The sequence below is a fragment of the Scardinius erythrophthalmus genome (assembly GCF_964197995.2).
Source record: "Scardinius erythrophthalmus genome assembly, chromosome: 3".
In the NCBI taxonomy this organism is placed as follows: Eukaryota; Metazoa; Chordata; class Actinopteri; order Cypriniformes; family Leuciscidae; genus Scardinius; species Scardinius erythrophthalmus.
The window spans coordinates 39,227,325-39,251,052 of record NC_138223.1 but is presented as its reverse complement, the minus strand read 5'-3'; the positions used below and the strand labels follow the sequence as shown (position 1 = coordinate 39,251,052).

General features: G+C 35.5%; 1 protein-coding gene across 3 annotated transcripts in view; it reads left to right on the top strand.

Moving 5' to 3' along the window:
• The window catches only part of sorcs1 (sortilin-related VPS10 domain containing receptor 1), a 196,841-nt gene that overhangs the window by 141,038 nt on the left and 32,075 nt on the right, over positions 1-23,728 (top strand). For all 3 annotated transcript variants that reach the window (XR_014029825.1, XM_081360927.1, XM_081360928.1), the window contains exons 4-12: positions 2,283-2,441; positions 5,484-5,557; positions 9,166-9,230; positions 10,120-10,238; positions 11,531-11,620; positions 14,389-14,568; positions 16,489-16,635; positions 19,347-19,449; positions 22,848-22,924. Coding sequence is in view for 2 of the 3 variants with exons in the window: in XM_081360927.1 (XP_081217053.1) it covers positions 2,283-2,441; positions 5,484-5,557; positions 9,166-9,230; positions 10,120-10,238; positions 11,531-11,620; positions 14,389-14,568; positions 16,489-16,635; positions 19,347-19,449; positions 22,848-22,924 (1,014 nt within the window). In the remaining variant the exon portion in view is untranslated. The remainder of the gene's footprint in view (positions 1-2,282; positions 2,442-5,483; positions 5,558-9,165; positions 9,231-10,119; positions 10,239-11,530; positions 11,621-14,388; positions 14,569-16,488; positions 16,636-19,346; positions 19,450-22,847; positions 22,925-23,728) is intronic.

Sequence of the window (23,728 nt, the reverse complement as noted above, 5' to 3'; positions counted from 1 at the left end):
AGATATCACATTTAACATGAGGCGGTGCTGCCACAACTTTAAAAGTGTTCATTAAGACTTGCAAATTAGGAGCACGGTTTGTGAGTTCACCAAATTAATGAGCTTCCTGTCTTGTATAGGAAATACAAATTGAGATGCAGTGTTGATAATGTTTTATTTTATTATTAGAATGTTCCAGGTTCAATACGGATGTTAAAACCAAATCTATCAACAGGATTCACTTTCAAATGTATTTTTTGTTTTATATCGTATATAGGCTATCAAACGGTAACATACTGTATATAAAACAATTTATGGCTGCATTTATTAATACAGTAATATTGTATATGTAAGGAGAGGCTGTGCTGGATCGTGAATAAGTCACGGCTGAAGGACGTAGTTAGCTTATTGGTTTTATAAAAGCTTATTGCTTTTATAAAGCAGTTACTGTACCACACAGTACAAATATTAAAGCCAAAAAATATGTATCAATGCAACTTTCATGAAGTAAAATCACTAAAAGCCTTCCTTCCGCTGGAAAAAAATAGTCCCTTACTGTGAACAGCAACAGAAGTTAAATACATTATTTCGCCATTAGATGGCGACAAATACTGCCTTTATGAGTGAGTCAGTGAGTAGAGAAGACTTTTATATTGAAAAGATTGAAACTTGTGAACACTGAGAAGCAAGACACAACTGATGATACGTTCGCGTTACGGCACGTGAAAACCCCCTAACTGTTAAAGGGGTCATATAATGCCATTTTTGTACAAGCTAATATGATTCTTTAGGGTCTAAATTAAAAGTTTGTAATATACTTTAATTAAAAATTCTCATTAGTATTGTAAGAAAACACTAATTTTACCTGGTCAAAAACAGCTCTGTTTTCAGCACGCCGTTTCAGTGCATGTGTCTTTAAATGATAATGAGCTTTGCTCACTCCGCCCCTCTGTTCTGTGCGTACACCGTTTGTAACACAATAACCACGCGTTGTTCATTATAAACCTGGGATTATGAATTATATTGAGAACGTCATACATGGAAAACATGCTGTAATGTACCCTGAGTGTAAACCTTAGATGCATTCATCGTGAAGCCTGCAGCAAGGTTTGCAAATTTCGCAAAGATTAATATAAATACTAATATAAAGGTTAATAAAACATTACACTCACATCTTCTGGAGGTTCAGCAGTAACACGTTGGTACCGATCCGTTTTTTCTCGTTTGTAAAGCTGTCTGTTGTGAAATGATTCGCGTAAACATGAAAGCATGGACGATCGTGGGGAATCCCCGTGAGGGAATTCCCGCGTCAATCCTTTGGGCATATCGCTTCAAAAACAAAACTCAGCCACTGCATCTATAACGGCTCAGATTTAGGAACATCCAAATGACTGCTGTGTTCCTTATTACATCTAAGAACAGAACACCACAATCGCGTAGACGCCATTCTACTCCAGCATAACAACAATGGCGGACTACTATGACGATGGCTGTCACAGCTTGCTCAGGGCGGGTCTTGTGTTGAAGCACGGCTGTCAATCACAATCGCGGGAGGGGCGTACGATCTTATGACGTCACAATATCGAACGGCTTGATTTCATAGATGGTCAAACATATAAGGAGATTAAAACAAAACCCCTGGATGGATTTTAATCATGATAGGATGGTTGTGTACAGGCACTGCCAACAGACATTTCAGTGCAATCAACTTGTAAAAGTGCATGTACCATTATATGACCCCTTTAAAAGGACATTCACAGCGGACATTCAAACCGATATTTTATTACGAATATGGGACTGACCTGAGGGAAACTGCTACTGTAAATAAAGGTACACTCACTTACTCAATCTCTAACAATACCCCACTCTATAAGCATCAATGAACAATATCATTGAGAACATATGTTTACGTTGCTAAGAGTGTTTGCTAGGGGTGTTGTGTAGTGATACATAGAACTGTTGGTGAAGCGGTCATAACAGTGTTGTACACAGCTATTGACCAATCAGAATCAAGGAATGGAAATTACAGTTTTAGAAATACTGTATATTGTAGATATTTTAGATAATATTGCATAACTGTAATTTGTGACTTGTTTATATTTTTTTAGTTAAACAGAATATGTTTTAATGAGGCAAACATATATGCACTGGTCTTGTTATTGCCATCTCTCACCATTCAACAATGTCTGTTTGAAGAAAACATCACAGGAGGAGCTCATCACGTCCACTTGCTGAGGCATTTGGTCTCTGAGGGACACAAAAGGAACTATGTAGAGACTAAGAACCTCTTATCTGTGTTTCAGATTATGTTGCTGACAGATCCAGAGGTGGAGAGCAGTTTGCTCATAAGCTCAGATGAAGGCGCCACCTATCAAAAATACCGTCTCAACTTCTACATCCTCAACCTGTTGTTTCATCCTGAGCAGGAGGACTGGATCCTTGCTTATGGCCACGACCAGAAGGTGCACAATCATTTTAGCTAAATAATTCCTGGAAAAAATATGGCAAACAGCATCTAATTATGGGGGATAGCATTCAGAAAGGCACTCTTTATGTGGTTCTCTAATTATCAAGCTGTTTTATTGCCAAATATATAACCAAATTCCTGAAAGACAACGGAAAAACACATTTGTAGTATTGCACACTTGATAAACATTCAAGGCACAAACTGCAAAGCAAGACATTGTAATAATGAAACGCATGCGTGAAAATGGATGCCAATCTATATTTGGAATGAAATATGTCTTCTAAGGGCAATAATCAATGTGAGAGGAAATACGTCTTAAAGAGACAATTTCAGTGAGCTTAAAGTTGGCAATTAAGACAATTTATGGATCCCCAGTCGCAAGGAATTACCATTAATTATTTGCTTTTGAGCTCATGGTGTAGGGCTAATAAATTATGAAAAAAAAGTACTCTTCTGAAAAGATTGTTTAATCATCGTATTTAATCATATCATAAAATAGTTTAACTATTCAAGATTTGTTTAATTTTTTTTTCCCTGATGCAGCTGAATCATTTTAACTCCCCTAATTTTGGATTATATTCATTTCTTAATTGATTTCATTTGTTTTCTACCCCTTGATGTGGATCTAAATTATATAAATGATTAGGATTATGAACACACAGTTTAAAAAAAGGTTTTCTTCACCAAATGTAGCCTATATTCAGATAGAACAATGGGGGGGGGGGAAATCAGACAAATGACCTTTCACAGTGACATGCAATATAATCAAATAACATTGATGATAGTTTCAAGTCTCGAGCGATGGTGTTAGAAAGCATTGACTTCAGTTTTGACAAATCAACATTGACTTCACCCTTGAAAGATGGCCACTGTGAATAAATTACAATTAAATGAACACAATCAAAAAGAATTATCAGCCAATTGAAGGCTAACAGTTGACTGTTTGCACAATGCGCATGACTAGCCATGGTTAAAAGCTGCGAAAGCAAACAGCACAAAAAAAAAACCACAATCACTAATTAAACCCTATGAAAATCTATGCCACAAATGAATGCTTTATTTATTAGTGTTTACTGAGTTATACCACAGTGTCATTGGCAAAGTTCCTAAGGTTTATTTTATTTTAACAGTAAACACGAGAGAGGAAACAAGCTCAAATGAAAAGCTCAGTAGCCTTCATTGGTGAACATATTTCCCAGAAAAAAAAAAAGAAAGAAAAAAAACTGACTAAAACATATCAATTATATAGGCCTACAATTTAAGGCTGGGAGACCGGTTTGAACCAGCTAAGACCAGTTAAGGCTAATTTAAGCTGTTGTTTTCTCTTCGTTTCTTCGTTTAGTTTGATCCCGTTTGTCTACGTCTAAATTTGATCAAGCTCCATCCACCCACAGTCAGGTTGTTATATTGGATACAAGATTGTGATATCACAGTTCCCAACTAATGCGAAAACAAGTGCTGCTTTTGCTCAACACTTTAATGGCACATATCATTCCAAAGTGCTTTAAGTACCAGTGTGACATTTGTATTTGCCATTTATATAAAATGATTTTTCCTTTAAAGCACATTGCACATGAATAGGATGTTTCTTACTGAGAAATATATATGAGTAATTTTTATGCCTCATTTAGTGAATTTCAGTGAATTTCTCTTGCTCATTGCCAGTTTTCCAGTGTAATTATACTAATTTTAAAAATGATTTTAAATTTTATTCTGTATTTTATTGAAAAATCATTCATAATTTCACTTGCTCATTTTGAAAACCTAGTTAGCTGCCTACGTAGGCAGTATTTTAAGACATCTGTGGTGCATTCCTGTTGCGAAATCTCTTCCAAAAAGTAGACAACTTAATTTTGCTGCCTTCTAAGATATCTTGTTTTGGATCAATTTTAAAGGAACACTCCGACTTTATGGAACTTTAGCTTATTCACAGTATCCCCCAGAGTTAGATAAGTCCATACATACCCTTTTCATTTCTGTGTGTTCTGTAAGTGTTATTTGACGCACCCACCGCTAGCCTAGCTTAGCACAAAGACTGGATGTAAATGGATAATGGTAGCATACTAATCCCAATAAGTAACAAAATAATGCAAACATTTTCCTATTTACATGTTGTGATCTGTATAGTCACAGCGTGTACAAATAACAAGGCTATATGAGACAGAGACCATTTTTAATCGTATAAATACTGGGAACTATATTCTCACTAGGCGTAGGAGCACAGCTACTTGGGCGGAGTGGCTACTTGGGCGGAGTGATTAGCGCAGCACACGAGACGCCCTGTTGTTGATTTAGCTGTGCTCCTACGCCTAGTACGCCTACGCCTGCCTTATAAATGTTCAAAACAGTTGTGCTGCTTAATAAATAAATAAATAAGTAAATATATATATATATATATATATATATATATATATATTATATAATATATATATATAATATATATATATATAAATTAATAATTTTTTATAAAAAAATGTTTGAAAACATGACACTTTTCTAAGATTATTTGATGAATTTTAAGTTCAAAAGAACAGCACTGATTTGACATATTTTACAATTAATAGGTTAACAGCAATTTAAATGTCGTAACTATCACTTTTGAGCATTTTAATGCATCTCTGCTTAATAAAAGGATTAATTTCTTTAAAAAAAAAAAATAAAGAATAAAATACTGACCCCCGAAGTTTTGAAAAGTAGTGTATACTGGTAGTATCTAAAAATATTTTCAACCAATATTTGTGTGTATGTATTTCTATGCATATTGGATTATCATGCCATTAGCTTAGCAACACGCTAATGTCAAAATCGGTGGAAATCACACTTCCATTTTGTGTAGTGCAACTCGCTGCTAGGTTTCATAATAGTGATAATGTGGACTTAGAAGACAGCTGCCTATGTAGGCATACGGTTGTTGAACAGAGCTAATGATAAGAATAAAGATTAAACTAAACTTCCCTTGTTTAGGTAAGAAATGTAGGTAAGAAGTGTCAGAAATGTTCATTATACACATGCTCATAACACATTATTTGATCCTCAGCTCTACAGCTCTGTTGAGTTTGGCCGTCGATGGCAGCTTGTTCACGAGCGGGTGACGCCCAATCAATTCTACTGGTAAGCTCTCTGTGTGACTCCTTCTGCTGCATGTGGAACATCAATCATTTGAACTCCTGCATTCTGTGGCTGATAAGAATAAACCAAAGAACACGGATTGTTGTTCAACCCTGATGTGATCTTCCCCGCTGTGTTCCATCTCGAGGTTCACGTCCAAACTTTAGAAGTTCTGAACGTTGTCATTAGACCTTGTTACCGAGTCGGATTCTGCATTTGCAACGTTGCAAATGATTTAGTCATTAAGAAAGCTTATTCAACTTGATCAGGATGGCTAATAGATGTCTAGACTGTGGTGATTAAAGAGACCGGTTGAGAAATAAATTCTAAATGTGATTCGATTCTGTGTTTATCTCAAGTGGACAAGCTGGAATTAACTGAAAACGGGGCATGGATCATGGATTTTCTTTCAGACAAGTTTATTTAATATTATAAATATTAATAAAATATATAAATTATTATATTATAAATAAATTATTTCCACTAAATCTTGAGCACAGGGACAAAAAAAGTGTCTAGAAGTGAAAAATAAATAAATAAATTGAATTAAATAATGTACAAAGGAATCAGATTCCAAAATAAAGTGATATCAAATATTTTCACAGCATCTGGAATTCGCATTGATGAGTGAATAAATGAGCTAATTTTCATCCATTGAATTAATCTGGTAGAGATTTGAATCTTGCAGAAATTGACAAAATAACTATTTTCATATCACACATGTATTAAATGCCTATTTTTTTCTAATTTTGCTAACTAATGATAAAGTGAGACCAAAAAGTATTATACATTATATATATATATATATATATATATATATATATATATATATATATATATATATATATAATTTTTTTGTGTGTGTGTGTGCATTTTGGGGACAAATCTGTACCCAGAAGTGACCAAAATCTCCAAAAACCTCCCTTTAGTGATGTCCTCATTTGTAAATATGGTATAAAAATAAAGTAATTTAAGTTTTTTTTTTTTTTTAAATGCAGAAAGTTTTGTGTGATTGTTAGGTTTGGGGGTAGGCTTAGTGTAAGGGGAGAGAATATACAGTTTGTACAGTATAAAAAATTTTACGTCTGTGGAATGTCCACATTTAGCCTAGAAAGCGTGTGTGCGTGTGCATAAAAATGTGACAAAAGGTTAAATTCAATAATAAAAAAAACCCTAAATAAATGCTACATTTTTTACTATAAAGCAGTTAAAGCGAGTAAGAGGACTCGGTGACTAATAGTGCGTTCAATGTACAAATCACAAATACAATTTATACTCTTAACTGACTGGTCAGTTTTTTGATTGATCATGTCTGTTTTTCACCTGCCATGCCCCATCCAAATTCAGATCTAGTCATTAAGCAGCAGGGTTTTGTTTTTTGAGGACATTTTTGTTTCGAATTTTTCCATAAGCACAGTCAAAGTGGGACAGAGCGAAGACATCAGAGAGTCAGCCTGCAGTACCGTTATTTTTAGTCTGGTAATGATCTACCCTCACAAGTTCCCCTCAATGAACTTTCACATATAGAGTCTTATTATCTGAAGTGAGATGAGACACACAACCCTTACAAATGAGTAGCTATTGACTATGTGAAATTAGATCGTCCCTTTTGATGAGAACCCACCATGGTCACAGCCAGAATATGAGATGATTGAAGGAATGGAGCTTTGAATGGATGAAATGGACTTTTGTATTTGTCAGCGCTTCAAAAGGAACTTAGATCCGGTGCGGCTTAATGCCCGCATAGATTTAGAGTCTTGGTGGAATTGAACAGGTCAGGAACTCCTTTACTTTCACCTTCACTATTGATCTCAAATCGAAGCCTATAGCAGTTCTTTGTAGTAGATATTTGAAAATGAACCATTCTTTTGAGTTAGCAAGGTTGTAAGGTAATGAAATATAACTAAAGGTACCTGAACAATCTTGGATGAGAATCACGTAAGACAAAATGCTGATATACAATTCTAAATAAGCACTATAATAAGCCTGATTTAAAGATAATGGGAGCGTGTTTGCATTGAAAAGAACGGCAATGTGTTTAAACCAGCATGATGCAATGTCATGTCTGCGCATTTTTAGAGGACGGCATTTAGGTTCTGGAAGTAAACATCCCATTCATTTTCTCCGTAGGGGGATTGATTTTGAACGATAACTCCTAAACCTTTAAAGACAGACCTACTGTGAGCTGAGGTTGTTAAATAATGGTATATGCTTTTCTTGAAGCCATCAGCCCACATTATTTCAGCTTATTTTTTTTAAAATAACCAATCTCAACAGTGGAATTCCTGCTGAAAACTACTTTAACCATGATTCTGCAGAGAAAACTACACCAATTATAGAATCGCGACCAATAAATTGCATCAAAAGAACCAGTTTAGCACCGACCCACTCCTATGAAGCGCTGCGAATGACAGTCATTTTCACTTTGGTCTCAAAATACTTAATATTTGTATGTGTAATATGGATCATTTCTTTTATTCAGTTGTCTTTCGCAGTGCTACATGGGATCATAGTTCAGATCTAATTTTGCCTCCAAAAATTTTTTGCTGTTGTGATTCACCTCGTAGGTGGTTGTTTGGTTCGTTGCTTGCAGCTCTTTTACAAAGACATTTTAAAAATCCCTATGGGAAAAATGAATGGAAACAAAAACCAATACATTCGGAACCAAGGTCGCTGAAAAATGGGCGGGCACTGAAGGAATATTCGATTCTGATTGGTCAATCGCGCCATCTAGCAACCTGAAATTTACATGCTTATTTTTTTTGTGTGTGTGGAAACTGTAACATAATATTCAGTTAAGATCATTAAATCATTTAAGCTCCAATCAATATTTCATGTCCGTCCATCCATCCATCCATCCATCCATCCGTACAGTCCGCTCACATTATTTAGCATTTTTGCAAATAAACCCATTCAGAGTGAACCTCCACTCTGCATCTTAATAGATTGCCGATTAAACTATGCGGGGTTTGAGCTGAAATTCCGTCAGCAAACGCAACATAACTTTTTGGTGAATTTGTTGCTCTGTCTTTAAAATATTAAGGGTGATCCCAGTACATGCCATATGGATGCTATATCGATGCTATGTTTGTGAAAGTGTCAATACTTCCATTAAGTGTCATGATAAAGTCTTGAGCTAGTCTGCTTCTACCTTTGTAACTTTCTCACTGGAGCAGCTCTCTCTGATTTTTCAGTCTCGAATAAATATTTCATGCAACAATGATTTTTTTCAACACTAAAAAGAGCGAGAGAGAGAGAGAGAGAGAGAGAGAGATGTGCGCTGCCTGTGGGTGTTCTTGGGAAGCAAATGAGAAGGGCTTACTTTTAATGATGTCGGGATATGCTTCTCGCTTCTGTCAGAGAACACAGAAAGATGAAGATGGAAATGGGAGCTTAACAGGACAGGGTGTTCTGATGGTACTTTCCCACCTTAACCCGTATTGCTCCTATGGGAGGAGAACACAGATATTTGAGCCAACACAAAAAAAAAAAAAAATCCAATGCCCTTATTTTGACCCATCTGTTGTTATATGGAAACACATAGGATTTTTTTTTTTTTTTTAAGCCCATTTTAAAAAACTCTGTTTTTGTATTTCCTTTGGGCTCTCTAGGTCTAAACTGGGCCTTGATAAAGAGCCAGGCCTGATTCACCTTGAGACCAGCATCTCAGAAACCCGTAAGTCTGATGTGCTTTGATTATATTTCAAGAAGCTATAATTCAAACACGGCACAAGGCAACACTTAGAGGGTTCAAAATGGGCTACACGTCAAAATGCAAAATGGACAGTTCTTCACCAGCAAATCTATCTGCCATTCGTAATAAACATGCTGCACAAATTGAGTTTGTCTTTTGTCTGCTGAACCTATATTCCTGTCGATAGACGGACAGAACGAGAAGTTACGTTTGTCAGTTCTATACGGTCCCTTAAAATACAGTCTGTCAAGTTGTGTGAAGTTTTTTTTAGATCGTTTGAGATTAACTCTTTTCCCGCCAGCAACAAAAAAAGTTGCCAGCCACCATTTTTAACCATTCTCACAAAGTTTTCATGGCACCATGAATCTTTTGTTTTATGAATATCTGAACATGCAATATATCAAAAGAAAGAACAGCCTCTAGCTTAATGCATTCTTTTTTTATCAACACTTGAATGTGGGTACGTTTCATAATAAAAAAGTTTACTTGGTAAAAGTAACATTTAAATGTGTTGACAGTAACCATACTATAAAGTGACCTATATTGAGAAACATAAAAAAATAAATATTTATTTTGAAACAATTTCCACTCAGAAATTGCTACTAAATTTCACAATTGCTTGGAAACAAATGACAAGTTGACCTAAATGTGTTTTTTTTTTAGACTGAAGAATTTTGAAGACTAATTTGTAAAAAATAATAATAAATAAACGAGTGTCACATTTGGGCCTTGGACAATTACCCCTAGGCTTCCTTACCCCTGTAGCTTTCAGTTCAGAGTAACATCCTCTCATACTGTCCTATCATCTGGTTTATGGCAAGAGAGAAACACGGTATACCTTCATCTCTTTCTGCCGTTTGTCCTGTTGCAGAGGCTCTGTATGTCACATGTAAACTTCAGAACTGCACAGATGCCAACAAGGGCAAACCTTTTCCTGGATACATCGACCCCAACTCCCTGGTGGTCCAAGATGAGTATGTGTTTGTCCAGGTGAGTAATGTATAGAGGGGACTAGTACCTTTGACTAGTACTAGATAATGGAATGAAGCTTAATGCATGCCACATGCTTAATGCATTTCCTCCACAGAATAAAAAATAAAATAGGTAATTGTGACATTTTATCTCACAATTCTGACTTCTTTTTATCTCACAGTTCTGAGAAAAGGTCAGAAAACACTGTAAAATATTATATTATCAATACCTTATGACAACGTTTTTACATTGCTTTAACTCATCAAAATAAGTAAACTTTTTTTGTTATACAAGATTCAACAATTTTTTTTAAGTCAGTTTAATGAATTTTGAGTTGTAATGACTTAAACATCCAAGTTAATTGTACCTAAAAATTTAAGGCAGCAATTTTTCTTTTACAGTGTACTCGCAATTGAAAGTAAAAACTGTATTGTGAGATATGAACTTGCAATTGCGAGATACTCAGAATCGCGAGAAATAAAGTCAGAATTTTGAGATATAAATTAATTAATTGTAACTTTTTTTTCTAGCAATTGCGAGTTCTAAAGTCCGAATTGTGAGATATGAACTCGCAATTGAGAGATAAAAAGTCATAATTGTGAGATAAAAAGACGCAATTACCTTGTTTATTTTTTATTCCGTGGCAGAACAAGTTCCATATTAATGCACTTGGGTATGGCTGTAGCAATACATATTTTCTTACAATATTGCATTGATATTTATATATCGATATTTTTGCATTTCCTACAGTTGAATTACGCTTATTCAATTATTCAACAATGCTTACAATGCTTTAATTTAAGCATAAACGTGATATTTTCAAGCAAAGTTCTCATTTATTTTAGCCAGCTACCTTCATAAAATGACCTTCAGTTATATGTTTGCACTTTTCCAAATGATTTCATAAGATTTCAAAACATTTTATTTTCTTTGGTGTTTGATTGACGGTCCTTCACTGCTATCTGGACAAATGCAATGTTGATGCATAACATTTTAGCTACCTTTGAATATTTCGGGCCCTGTATCAAGCACTTAATCTCAATAGCACTTAATCATAATACCAGGTGTAAACATGGTTTATGGTGAAGCAAAGATAGAAACTAATCCTCCAAAATTCAGTGTTATGCATTTGGCACTGTTTCAACTGATCTAATCATGTAATTAGATCGAATCATCTTATCACTGAACTGTGGCAAACATATCGTCGATAGCCAGCCCTAACATGTGACCAATATCCGGTGGCACTCGAAATGTTACTTCTTTCTAACCTGTCCTTGTCCTGTCTGTTTGTGATGTCTCCATTACCCTAGGTGTCAACCGGTGGTCGGCCAATCTACTATGTGTCATTCAGGCGAGATGTGTTTACACCCATGAAGCTTCCCAAATACACCCTTCCAAAGGTAGGGTAACTCATTCACACTTGCTCGACACGAAGTCGGAATCTGCCACACCGTGACAGAGTAAACAAACATTGCTATTTCAGACCCAGATCATCATGTCCCTCGATGTTAGCCTTTGAAGCTTCAAACCTTTACAAAATTAGATTTTTTTTTTTTTTTTCTGGCATCTGGCAGGCTTTTACTTCTGAGCGAGTGAATTCAGGGACGCAGATGCTACCGCGGTCCCTCGCCTCTCAGGATGTTGTGTTATTATTCAAAGCTTAAAATCTGCTGCGCTCACATGACAATTAAACATGTTTTATTCAATCAAGCTCTCGGCGCTCCTTAAAGCACACACCCAGCAACCCTTGCGCGGTCTGGGGTAGATGAAATGCCAGCATGTGGTTTTGTTGCATTTGCCCAACTGACAAGCTCAATTTAAGGCTAATAAGAATATTTGCCGTACGCCGGAGCTTTGAGCAAAACAAGCCAGGTGAGTGTTGGGTCTGATACTGATTATTAATCGGATTCAGCTCAGTGGGGTGAAACCACCAATGCACTCCAGCTGTCCCCTGCCATCCTGGCAATAACATTCATATTCAATCTAACTTGATTAGAGGCAGAAATCACATTAAAGGTTAAAGTCGTCCTCCTTTGATGAATGTAAATAAGAAAGCTAAAGGTGTTTTGATGTTTTGAACATTAAAAGGAACTTTGTAGGCTTACTTTTACTTTCTGAAGAAGAAAAAGACAGAGCGGATTTGTTAAATCACCCGAGTTGCTTAGTCATGGACTTCATTTGGAAACATAGTGAATAAAATGGAACTGAAGTTTATTGACTTCAGTAGTAATAAACATAGAGATATCAGCTAGATAGAAAAGAAAAATTTCTGCACAACAGTAGTTACATTATCATATATGTATATGTATATGTATATATACTATTTAGATTGGGACAACGGACAATAGAATTATAAACTGAAAGCGTTTGCTCTGCTCCATACAGCACAAACTGTTGGAGTCAGATTTCAAGTATCACGTAAAGCTGGTCAATAACCACAGAGATATTGTTAGAAAAACTAAAACCTTGACTTCCTAATTATGTGTACTTTTTTATATAATTGTTTTATTTTGGTCTGGTTAATGGCATCTGTTTGTTTTATACAATTCAGTTATTTTATTTGTTGATAAAAAAAATTATTTCACGATTTGGTCGTGCACACCCAATTTTGATTTGGTGTGCAACAGATCCTGAGCGTCAATTGCCGCGTTTCCATTAAAGATTCGCGCAAAACTTTTGCGATTTTTTTTTTTCTAAATATCGATAAAAAACTATTGCGAAATGACGGCGTTTCCATTAACTGATGTTATGCAACTAAAATGTCATTTTTTCCTCTCGCGATAAGTCATTCCAAAAATCATGGCAACGGACGTTGGTCAGTTTATATATAACAGCCACGTACCGCACTAGACATTATTATTATTAATGGAAGGAAACGTAGGCGTTATCCAAGCATTAATTGCAAGGAAGACCCTTATACTGTGTCTGTGAGCGGCACATATGAAGTGTTTCTGGGTTTTTCTCACTCATTTCTGCTCTAAGGTCTTGATTGTGGCATTTCTTTGAGGTTTAGAATCCAGTATTTCTGTCATTCTTTTGTCTTTTATGAATTCAATAAAGAACTCCGTCTCGTATTCTGTCCAAACATACCGCGCCTTCTAAGTCAGGTGACCTGTAAATGCGCAAAAACTGTTTCCATTGCAGTTTTGCGAAATATTTCTTTTTCGAATTGCCTGAAAAACCACCTCATGTGAGCGTAAAAACGTTTTTTTTGCGATAAATGGGAGTTTTTGCGAAATTGACGTGTTTCCATTGAGCGTATTTTCAATTCGCAATTTCAATTTGCGCAATTTGAAGGGTAATGGAAACGCGGCTAATGATAACAACAAAAGCACTCAAAAATCCACACCTGCACACCCAATCACAGATGTATGGAACGCCAAACAGGCCATATTTCGCCATTAACCAAACGCTTGGTGTCCAGAAAATGTCGGGTTTTACGGCGTTTTAGACGAAAAGACGCTGTTTTCACCACAGAACCTGCAGTAATATCTGCATTTTGGATATGTTTGGCTATCCATACAAATGCACACGAGAAATCCAAACACACGGAAATCCACAAATGCACGCGTGATCGCAAATTCGTAAAAGTGAACACGGATTCAAAAGCAAATTCAATACCCAGCATATTGATAGTGTAATACAGGTGTTGTCGCAAGTTTATATACAGTTGTGAAAATTCCTCACTGTGACATCCATAGTTCAAAGTTAAAAAGTATGTATCAGAAACATGTTAATGTTGTGATTAGTAATTAATTGGTAATACTTTATAATTAAGGCTAATCTCATTCAGTAATTATTGATTACCTAATAAGGATCTTGGTCATAAATTTGCTATTGCTTACTGATTAGTTAAGCTTGTTTTCATATTGGTTGATAGTAGTAGCTGAAGTGTCGATGTAGTCATTTGTATTGCATTACTTCCTGACCATTATTCTAAAGTGTTACCCAAATTATTATACAAAACTGAAGTCATGCAGCTACACTGGGCCGAATGTGATCCACTAGTGCATCATTTATAACCTATGATAAATGTCCCATGTCCGATTTATTGACTTTTTTTATTGACATGTTTTTAAATATTTGAATTACAGCAGAGGCCAAACATTATTTCGTCCAATAAATCACTGAGATCTGTCTCTTGAAACGTCTTTTCCTTTTTTCCCAGGATCTGCATGTGATCAGTACAGATGAGAACCGGGTCGTGGCGGCGGTTCAAGAGTGGAACCAGAATGACACTTACAACCTGTATGTGTCAGAGTCCGGAGGCATTTACTACACGCTGGCTTTGGAGAACGTCATGAGCAGTATGGGTCCAGAGGGAAATGTCATGATAGATCTGTATGAGGTACCTCTCTAAAACAGAACGGTGTCATTTAGTTGGTTTCCACACTGCACAGATGTATGCTGATTCAATATCACTGCTTCATGTTCAAATTTCCCTGGGTATTAAAAGCGCGAGCAAATTGGATACACTAATTAATGCTAATTGATTGTAGTGCTAATTGATTTAATAGCAGCGCATGTTTTTTCAGGCATTGATTACATAATTATCAGTGGATCATCTAAACAAGGAGCAGTTAGGAACCTTGAAATAAAGCAGTATGCTGTCTATGTGGATCTTAATGTATAGGTGAAATCCATTGACGTGTTTATTTCATAACATATTTTGTACCATGTTAAAGTGCCATATTAAACTGTCATTAAAGTTAATCAAAGAACAAATGAAACAGAGAAAATGACTCACCGCTCTTGACTAAAGAACTTTTGTAGCTTTAATAAAGATTAATCTATATTTAATTTATAATTAATGCAGAGCAGACTGTTTGATAACTTTATTTAATTTCTGTATATTTCCTTCCTGTTAGACAGAAAGGGCACATGTAAATATGACATTTATTATGGGTTTATGTGAGGATTGTTTGAACTTCACTTAAATTAAAAGTTGTTATATTTTTTGAAGCCTAATAAATGTTTAAAACTGGGGGGGGGGGTCATTTTCATGGAGACATCAGTCACTGTATTAGTATCAATGATGCTGGCCTTCATTCATAAAAAGATGCCATTAAACAAGTATTTAAAATATACTGTCTTTATGCTATTTCTACATTAATCTGGAGGCTAACCGTGAAATTATTACATTATAAAATATATTAAAAACGTAAGTGTTTTTAATTGCGATTGATCACGATTAATCACAGAAAAAATGTGATTAATCTAGTTAATTTTTTTAATCGATTGACAGCACTAATATATATGTATGTATATGCATATGTTCCAGTTTATATATACATATATATTACTGAATTGCTATATCACAAATACCAAAAAACATATTTGAAATCTTAATTTGCTGTTTCTAACACATTTCTAAGCATCCAATTTTACCCAGATTTCAAACCACATTTGGGTTTCTATTTATTTGTTTGTAATTATTCAATATGTATTTGTTCTGTTCAGACTACAAACATTTTTTGCAGCCTGTCTGAACAAAATTTCCAATTCTAAATCTACTTTTGCTTGACTTTGTTTTCAAACTCTGCTCAGTGTCTTTGTAAATACTTGTATGCTACATGATATCTTTCAGTTTTAGAGCATGTAGGGCTTTGGAGTGTTCTTAAGTTCACAAGTTTTTATAGGACTGCAATTGGGTCTGATAGGAGTGAAGCCAGTGATTAGGGTTTGGGTGTAGACCGCTCGTCTCTTTGAAGAATACGCCATCAGGTCTCTATTCATGCACCTCTAGATGGAACGGCGCATTGCAACAGAGGCCAGCAGGTGTCAAGCTATCTCCTGATCAAATAATTAAACTGTTGATGATAGCAACCCCCATAAAATCACATTTGGCCTTCGGATAGGCTGAAGAGTCCGGTGACTTGATTGAGGTCGCCACCTCCATGTAACATATGCTAAAATCTCAGCCGTCGGCGAGATTGGAATATTCATCAATTATTGAATAGCGAGTGTCCTCCGAGTCCCATCCCGGGCTGCCTCTTCTCCTCTCTAGTGCTTCCTGGCCCTGAAGAGATGTCACTTCTGTTCAGGATGGACATGGATTACCTCATAATTCCATTCCACTCCGATAGATATATTTTACTAGGAACCGGAGCTTTTGAGAAGTTCTCTTGGCTGGGTTTAGTTCAGGGACACTAAGTAATAAAAGCGGCTTGTTTACCTATAGGTGGAAATATTGAAATGGTGTAACTTTACAGATGTGATTATTAGTGGTGCATCTCTTCCTCGTTATCTTGCTTGTTCCCATCCCTAGGTGGCAGGGATTAAAGGCATGTTCCTGGCCAATAAGAAGATAAATAATGAGGTGAAGACTCATATAACCTATAATAAAGGCCGAGACTGGAGGCTCCTGCAGGCTCCCTCGGTTGATCTCAGAGGGAACCCAATCCATTGCATACTGGTGAGTGGAAGTGTGGGGAAACAGAAAGCAAGAGATTTGTCCAAATTTGACATTCATAGATGAGATTTATGAGGTCATTGCTCTTTCCAACACCCAACTTATCAGATTTTATCTTTTGAAACATTAAACAAGGCTGGGTGTTTCTTCAACTGCAGGCACTTTGGGTTGATTCTTATTAAAACTAACAGATTTATGTATTTATAATCGTTGTTTTATGAATATCACATTAAGTCTGTCTTGGATTTTTTTTTTTTTTTTATCACATCACCTTCATTATTTATTTATGTTTTGCTTCTTTTCAAATGCTGCTTGTTTTATTGCCTCTTTGTTCCAGACCCAGACTTTCAATCTTAAAATATGAAAATCAATCATACAATATGAATCATTTGATTTTTCTTTTTTTATATAACTATGATAATAGGAACAAAGAGTTTAAAAATAATAACCCATTTCAATATGTATTAGGTGAAAATTGTTTATCAGACAAATTCATTTCATTTCACATAACATCCAACAATTTTGGCCCTAATCATTTATTTTTAAATCTTTTTATGATTATTGTATTTTTCTTTTTTTTTTTTTTACCAAGGAGAGTGTCAATGAAGGAGCATACTTGAAATATGAGATGTGGGGGAAAGCAGACAGATTAAGATAAATAGCCTATCATTTGTGAACAGAATATTTTATTGTGTGTCATCTCCAATTAAGCTTCAATTTTGTCAAATTATGTAAAAGGTGTGAAAATGTTGTATAGATAAAATGTTAGCTATGAAATTAGCCTTTAAAAGAGCAAGGAGAAAAAAAAATATTGAAATTTTGTACAAAAAATTCTGGTATCGTCTTTTCCATCACTGAATGCTATAAAGCACAGTGTTGTTATTTTTAACAACAATTGAAACTAGGAGTGTGGCGATAGTGCAGGTGCGTTTTGAAATGTTTTAACTAATATAGGGCTGTCTCTCATGATTATTTTGGTAATCGAGTAATCGGTCGATTATTTTGATGATTAATTGAATAATTGGATCGAATTTTTTTTTTAGGGTAATAAAAATAGACCAATAGCAGCAGCAACAACAACAACAAAAAAACAATAGTGAACAATAGCCCATAAAATTGCTTAAAATACATATGTAATAACAATGATGCAATAATAATTGGTTCAAAAAAGTATAAAAAGCAAGTAATCATTTGGCTGAATTGAATAACACTTAAAATTCATATGTAATATGAACATAATCAACTTATGTACATTACGTTTTATAAAAAAAAAATGCTTGCAGAGGGTGCCAAACGGCCTGGTGATTGTTGTTGTTACACTTGACAGCATGATCAAATCCTTGTTCAACATTGGCCAAACAACATATAATTCAAATGTCCACTTAATCTTCAATATTTGTCCACTTCTTTACGATAGAAATGCTACAGCCACTGTAATTTATTGAACAAGAACATGTGGGCATCAAAACAAGCAAACTCATATTGAGGGTTTCATTTTTTACTTTTATTTTGAAATCGGGATGAACAGCAATTCACATATTTATATTGATGTATTCTCCTCTGTTGGCGTAGGTTAATAAATGATTTACATAAAACATCTGGTGATATTTTTTAAAGGTCTATACAGAGCCAAAAGTGTTGTTGAAGAAACACTCAGCCAGACATGGTCATAATTTATCAATTTATCATTTTGCACAATATCTTCATCACATTAAAAAAAAAAAGTTAACAATATGTGACCCTGGATCACAAAACCAGTCTTATGTGTTTGCTATATTTGTGGCAATAGCCAACAAAACATTGTATGGGTCAAAATTATAGATTTTTTATGCCAAAAATCATTAGGATATTAAGTAAAGATCATGTTCCATGAAGATATTTTGTAAATTTCCCACCTTAAATATATAAAACATTTATTTTTGTGAATGGATGCAGCACTATCGCCAACATAAATGGACAACTTTAAAGGCGATTTTCTCAATAATTCGATTTTTCTGTACCCTCAGATTCCAGATTTTCAAATAGTTGTATCTCGGCCAAATATTGTCCTATCCTAACAAACCATACATCAATGGAAAGATTATGTATTCAGCTTTCAGATGATGTATAAATCTCAATTTAAAAAAAAATGACACATAAGACTGGTTTTGTGGTCCAGGGTCACATATGCGAACAGAATGTGTATTCCTGTGGACATGGGCATTTGGAATAGGTCTACGTAATCAGTGCTGCTTGTCATTGCTAATGACAAGACATATATTTCATTCCGTGGAGATGTTATCCATCCCCTGTGAATGGCATCCACAACCCCGCAAAAATGCAAACAAAAATAATTACCCTTTGATAAACTCAACTAATTAATGGTCCCGCTTGTGCCCATGCCTTCACCATCCATTACAGAGCTATTTGTTAGAAAATGTCAAAGTTTTAATAAACCCCTAAACAACCCTTGCAACATGTGCTTACCATTGGCATTTCTAGACTTATAATGAGAATTGTGCCACTAAAGGTTATTCCAATCAAAATTAATGTTTGGAGGGAAAAAAATTCACAAGCTTTTGCTGTTATGGGATTTTTTTTTTTATGGGATTTTATTCGAGGCCAAGCACAATGACAGTTTAGTGGAGGCCACACACTTGGATTTTATCGATTTAGAGACCCTGTTTAATCTGGATGATTTTTTTTTTTTTTTTATGTGTGTGTGTTGCTTCTAGCCGTACTGTTCCCTGCATCTTCACCTGCATGTATCAGCAAACCCGTACACATCTGGAAATATAGCCAGCAGAGAGTCGGCTCCTGGAATCATAGTGGCATCAGGTGAGTTTGGGTGAAAGGACTGATCCTGTAGTTTAGAGAGAAATTTTCCTTGAAAACTAAATATTTTTCACTAAAATCATTAGCATTTCTACGGCAAAAACATTATAGATGGGATAACGCAGAGTGATCTCATTTCATACATAAAGTGTGTACATGTACACTACCGTTCAAAAGTTTGGGGTCTCACGTTTTTTTTTAAATGTTCGACTGTCTGAAAATTCTCACTTTATTTCTCAAAATTGCGAGTTTATATCTCACAATTCGGACTTTATCACTCACAATTGCGAGTTTATATCTCACAATTCTGGACTTTATGGGCCCTATCATACACCCGGCGCAATGCAGCACCAAGCACGACGCAAGTGGGTTTTGCCAGTTTCAGCCTGACGCAGTTATCATTTTCACGTCCTGCTCCACGTTGTTTAAAGATCAAATGCATTTGCAGATATTTGTGCGCCCATGGGCTGCTGGTCTGAAAACAAGGTGTGTTCTGGTGCATTGTTGGCACATTGCTATTTTGAGGCAACTGAAATAGACTGCACCATTGACAAAACCCTGGTCTAAAGTCAATGGTGCAATATTTTTTTTTTGTTATTTAAAGAGTGCGTTAGTAATGTGCGCCTATAGGCGGGTATACAACGCATGTACGCTAACATGCCAAATATTAAAAATAAAAGGATTACGATGTAAAATATTATTATTGTGTACATAAAGATATGGTGGAATCCGACTTGTCCCGTTGATGGTCTGCTTGCACGCTTTAACCTCGAGCACGAGCAGATCCATTTCCTCGCTAGAGAAGCGTTCAGTCTTTCCGCTTGCAAATTCCACCATGTAAATAGCAAATCCACCACGGCGCGAGTGCAACTGGCTTTTAAAGGGAATGGGAGATGAGACTCTGATTGGTTTATTTTGCGTTATGCCCATAACACACCCATACTCATTAAGAGAATAGGGACAACCTTTTTAGACCATGCGCCGGGTGCGCCGACCATTTTTCCCATCGTTAAACTAGCAAAAGTGATTCGGACATGCCCTAAGTGCACTTGCTCCGTGCGCTCCATGCGCTTAGATGGTTAAAATAGGGCCCATAATCTAAAAAATTCAGAATTTATTTCTCAAAATTCTGACATTTCTCATAATTGCAAATGTATATCTCACAATGTAGACTTTATAACTCATAATTGCAAGTTTATATCTCACAATTCTGAGAAAGTCAAAATTGCGACTTTATATCTCAAAATTCTGACTTTATTTCCCAGAATTGCAACTTTATACAATTCGAACTTTATAACTCACAACTGCAAAGTCAAAATTGCGACTTTACAGTATATCTCAAAATTCTGACTATTTATCAGAATTGTGACTATGTATCTCACATTGTAGACTTTATAACTCACAATTACGAGTTTATATATCAGAATTCAGACTTTATAACTCGCAATTGCGAGTTTATATCTCACAATTCTGAGAAAAAAGTCATAAAAATGTAAAACTTTTGTCAAATGTAATACTTAAGTCAGAGTCACATAGCAGACTTCTCCCCATATCTGAGTATGCATACTTTCAATAAATCTTTACACATCTTTCTCTTATGTTGTTTAATTTCTTTATTTTTTGTTTTTGGTGAAAGTGGTGACTTATACCACTGTTCTAGTCTAGTGATAATAACTGTAGTAAGTATGTGAAACTTTAATTATCATGGAAAATGTTTGCATGTTAATTTAAAAATGTGCCTGAAATGTATCATTCCATTTTTGGATCCTCCTTTAATCTTTAACCCTCTGGGCATTTTCATCAAAACTAAACATTTTTTTACACACATGCTGCTCACATTATTTTAGCAGAGTTTGTGCTGAATACAGTGTAATCAGACTTAAATGTTATAAGTAACAGAAATAAGCACAAATGTCAGAGCATGTCAAAACACCTCCAGGGCCCAGAAAACACCTCAGACCGCAGAGGGTTAAAGTTGTTGAAAAGACACATTTAAAAACAAAAAAGAAAGAAAAGATTATTAAAACTGAATTCTCAAGGAGTATTTGTAGTTTGGTTTTGGTTACAGACAGGTAGAAAAAAAAAGTCTGTTTAGTTTTCATGTCCTTGAAAACAAAATACTTTTTAAAGTGTGTAGTTCTCGTATTCTTTCTTAAATCCCTGACATCAGTGTGGTTTTTGTGCTGGAACTCCAAAGCGAAGCATATTAAAATTCCTTTCATCTTGAGCGCTTATGACACTGTTATTTTTGAATATGTTCATTTTGAGCTTGTGGAGCACAGGCATCTGTATATGGACTATAAACAAGATTAGTGTCGTGCTAGCATAAACAAATGGAAATGCTAAGTGCTACTCTTGAGATTAGCAGCAGAGAGTCTTTAGAGTGTTCTTATTATTCTCTCTCCATCATCTTCTGTTTTCACAACCAACTAACTCTTCCCCCACTTCAAACTTCAAATGTTTATTTTATAAGATTGAAGGCGCTTGTCACTTTTTCATTTTACTCCTTCAGGCTTGTGTCTTCCGCGATGTTCGTCGACTATATTGCCTCCGGATGAACGCAGATAAAATATAAATGTCTTGGCACTGTAACTATCTGGATAAGTAATCCTAGGAGGAGGCCGACTATTAGATAATAGGCTCTAAATTGACATTTAGTTGATTGATTTGATCGTATAAGAGTTGTGGGGATGGCACAGCCTTTCCTGAGTTTTTAGCTTATTAGATATAGAGGTTTTCCAGAAATCCTAGTTATTTCTCAAAGCATCAGACGGCCAGACTCTCTGATTTTATTACACATGATGTATTTTCTGCTCTATCTGTCTGTCTATCTATCTATCTATCTATCTATCTATCTATCTATCTATCTATCTATCTATCTATCTATCTATCTATCTGTCTATCTGTCTATCTGTCTATCTGTCTACCTGCCTATCTATCTATCTATCTATCTATCTATCTATCTATCTATCTATCTATCTATCTATCTATCTATCTATCTATCTATCTATCTATCTATCTATCTATCTATCTATCTATCTATCTATCTATCTATCTATCTATCTATCTATCTATCTATCTATCTATCTATCTATCTATCTATCTATCTATCTATCTATCTATCTATCTATCTATCTATCTATCTATCTATCTATCTATCTATCTATCTATCTATCTATCTATCTATCAATTTGGAAAGGTAGTCATTGTGGGTTAGCGATCAAGAGAAAGTTTTGACAAAATCCTTAAGGCACTTGCAAGCTTTTGGAATGAAGAATATATGACTTTAGTTTTGCAAAAGAGGCACAATCTACTCAATCTTCATATTCATAGCTTTAGTTATCAACTCTCTATCTGCTTCGGTAAGCATGACCGTAATTGTTCTGCTCTTCTTTCCATAGGTTCAATCGGCGCGGAGTTAACGAGCAGCAACGTTAGCATGTTCATCACATCCGACGCTGGAAACACGTGGCGGCAGGTGACACTGACCGTGGGCCGTTTAATTTCAGCACTGATGCATATCTTTGAGCGGATAAATCTGTGTGCCACGTTTCAGAGCCGATAATCAAATGACACCTTCAGAGAAAACTAAATTCAATGACATATATGATGCCCGTAGGTGCATGTTTGATGATGCGATTTAAATTTATGGGGCCAGCTGTCTAATTAAAAATGGAGAGCTCAAATAATTAAGAGAAAATTGATGTGGCAAAAAAGTTAAAGCATGCTGGGTAGGGCATGGGTTTGATGTCATATATCATGTCAGTAAGAATTACAATCACTGGGATTTGAGAAATAGCATCATTTCAAGGACAGCAGACCTGTGGTTGCCAGCTTTCATATAATCAAAATGAAAGCCCTCCCAAGAAGAGTGAAGGAGATTAAATATTGTCATAGCTCAGCCAATCTGACATTATGAATGAAAATAACAAAGGAACATATTTAACAATGCCCTGAGACACATTTCTGTGAGCAGAAGTTTTTTGTTTATTTAAATTTAGCGGTTCGCTAAACCAGCGAACTCAAAATGATTTCAGAAATATGCAGTACTTATTTACTATAGATTTATGTTGATCAGGGCAACAGGGGTCAGCTGCGTTTCTCGGTTATAATTTCTCCAGTGTGGCTTGTAGCTTGGTTGATCTAACTTTTCCAGTGAGTTCACTGCCAAAGGAAAACAAAGTAAACCCCACACAGTATCCCGCTAACATAAACACTAGCCCCGTAATTAGCCTGTGAAGTACTTAAGCCAATCAGATGGTGTTTTTCTCCACTTAAACGG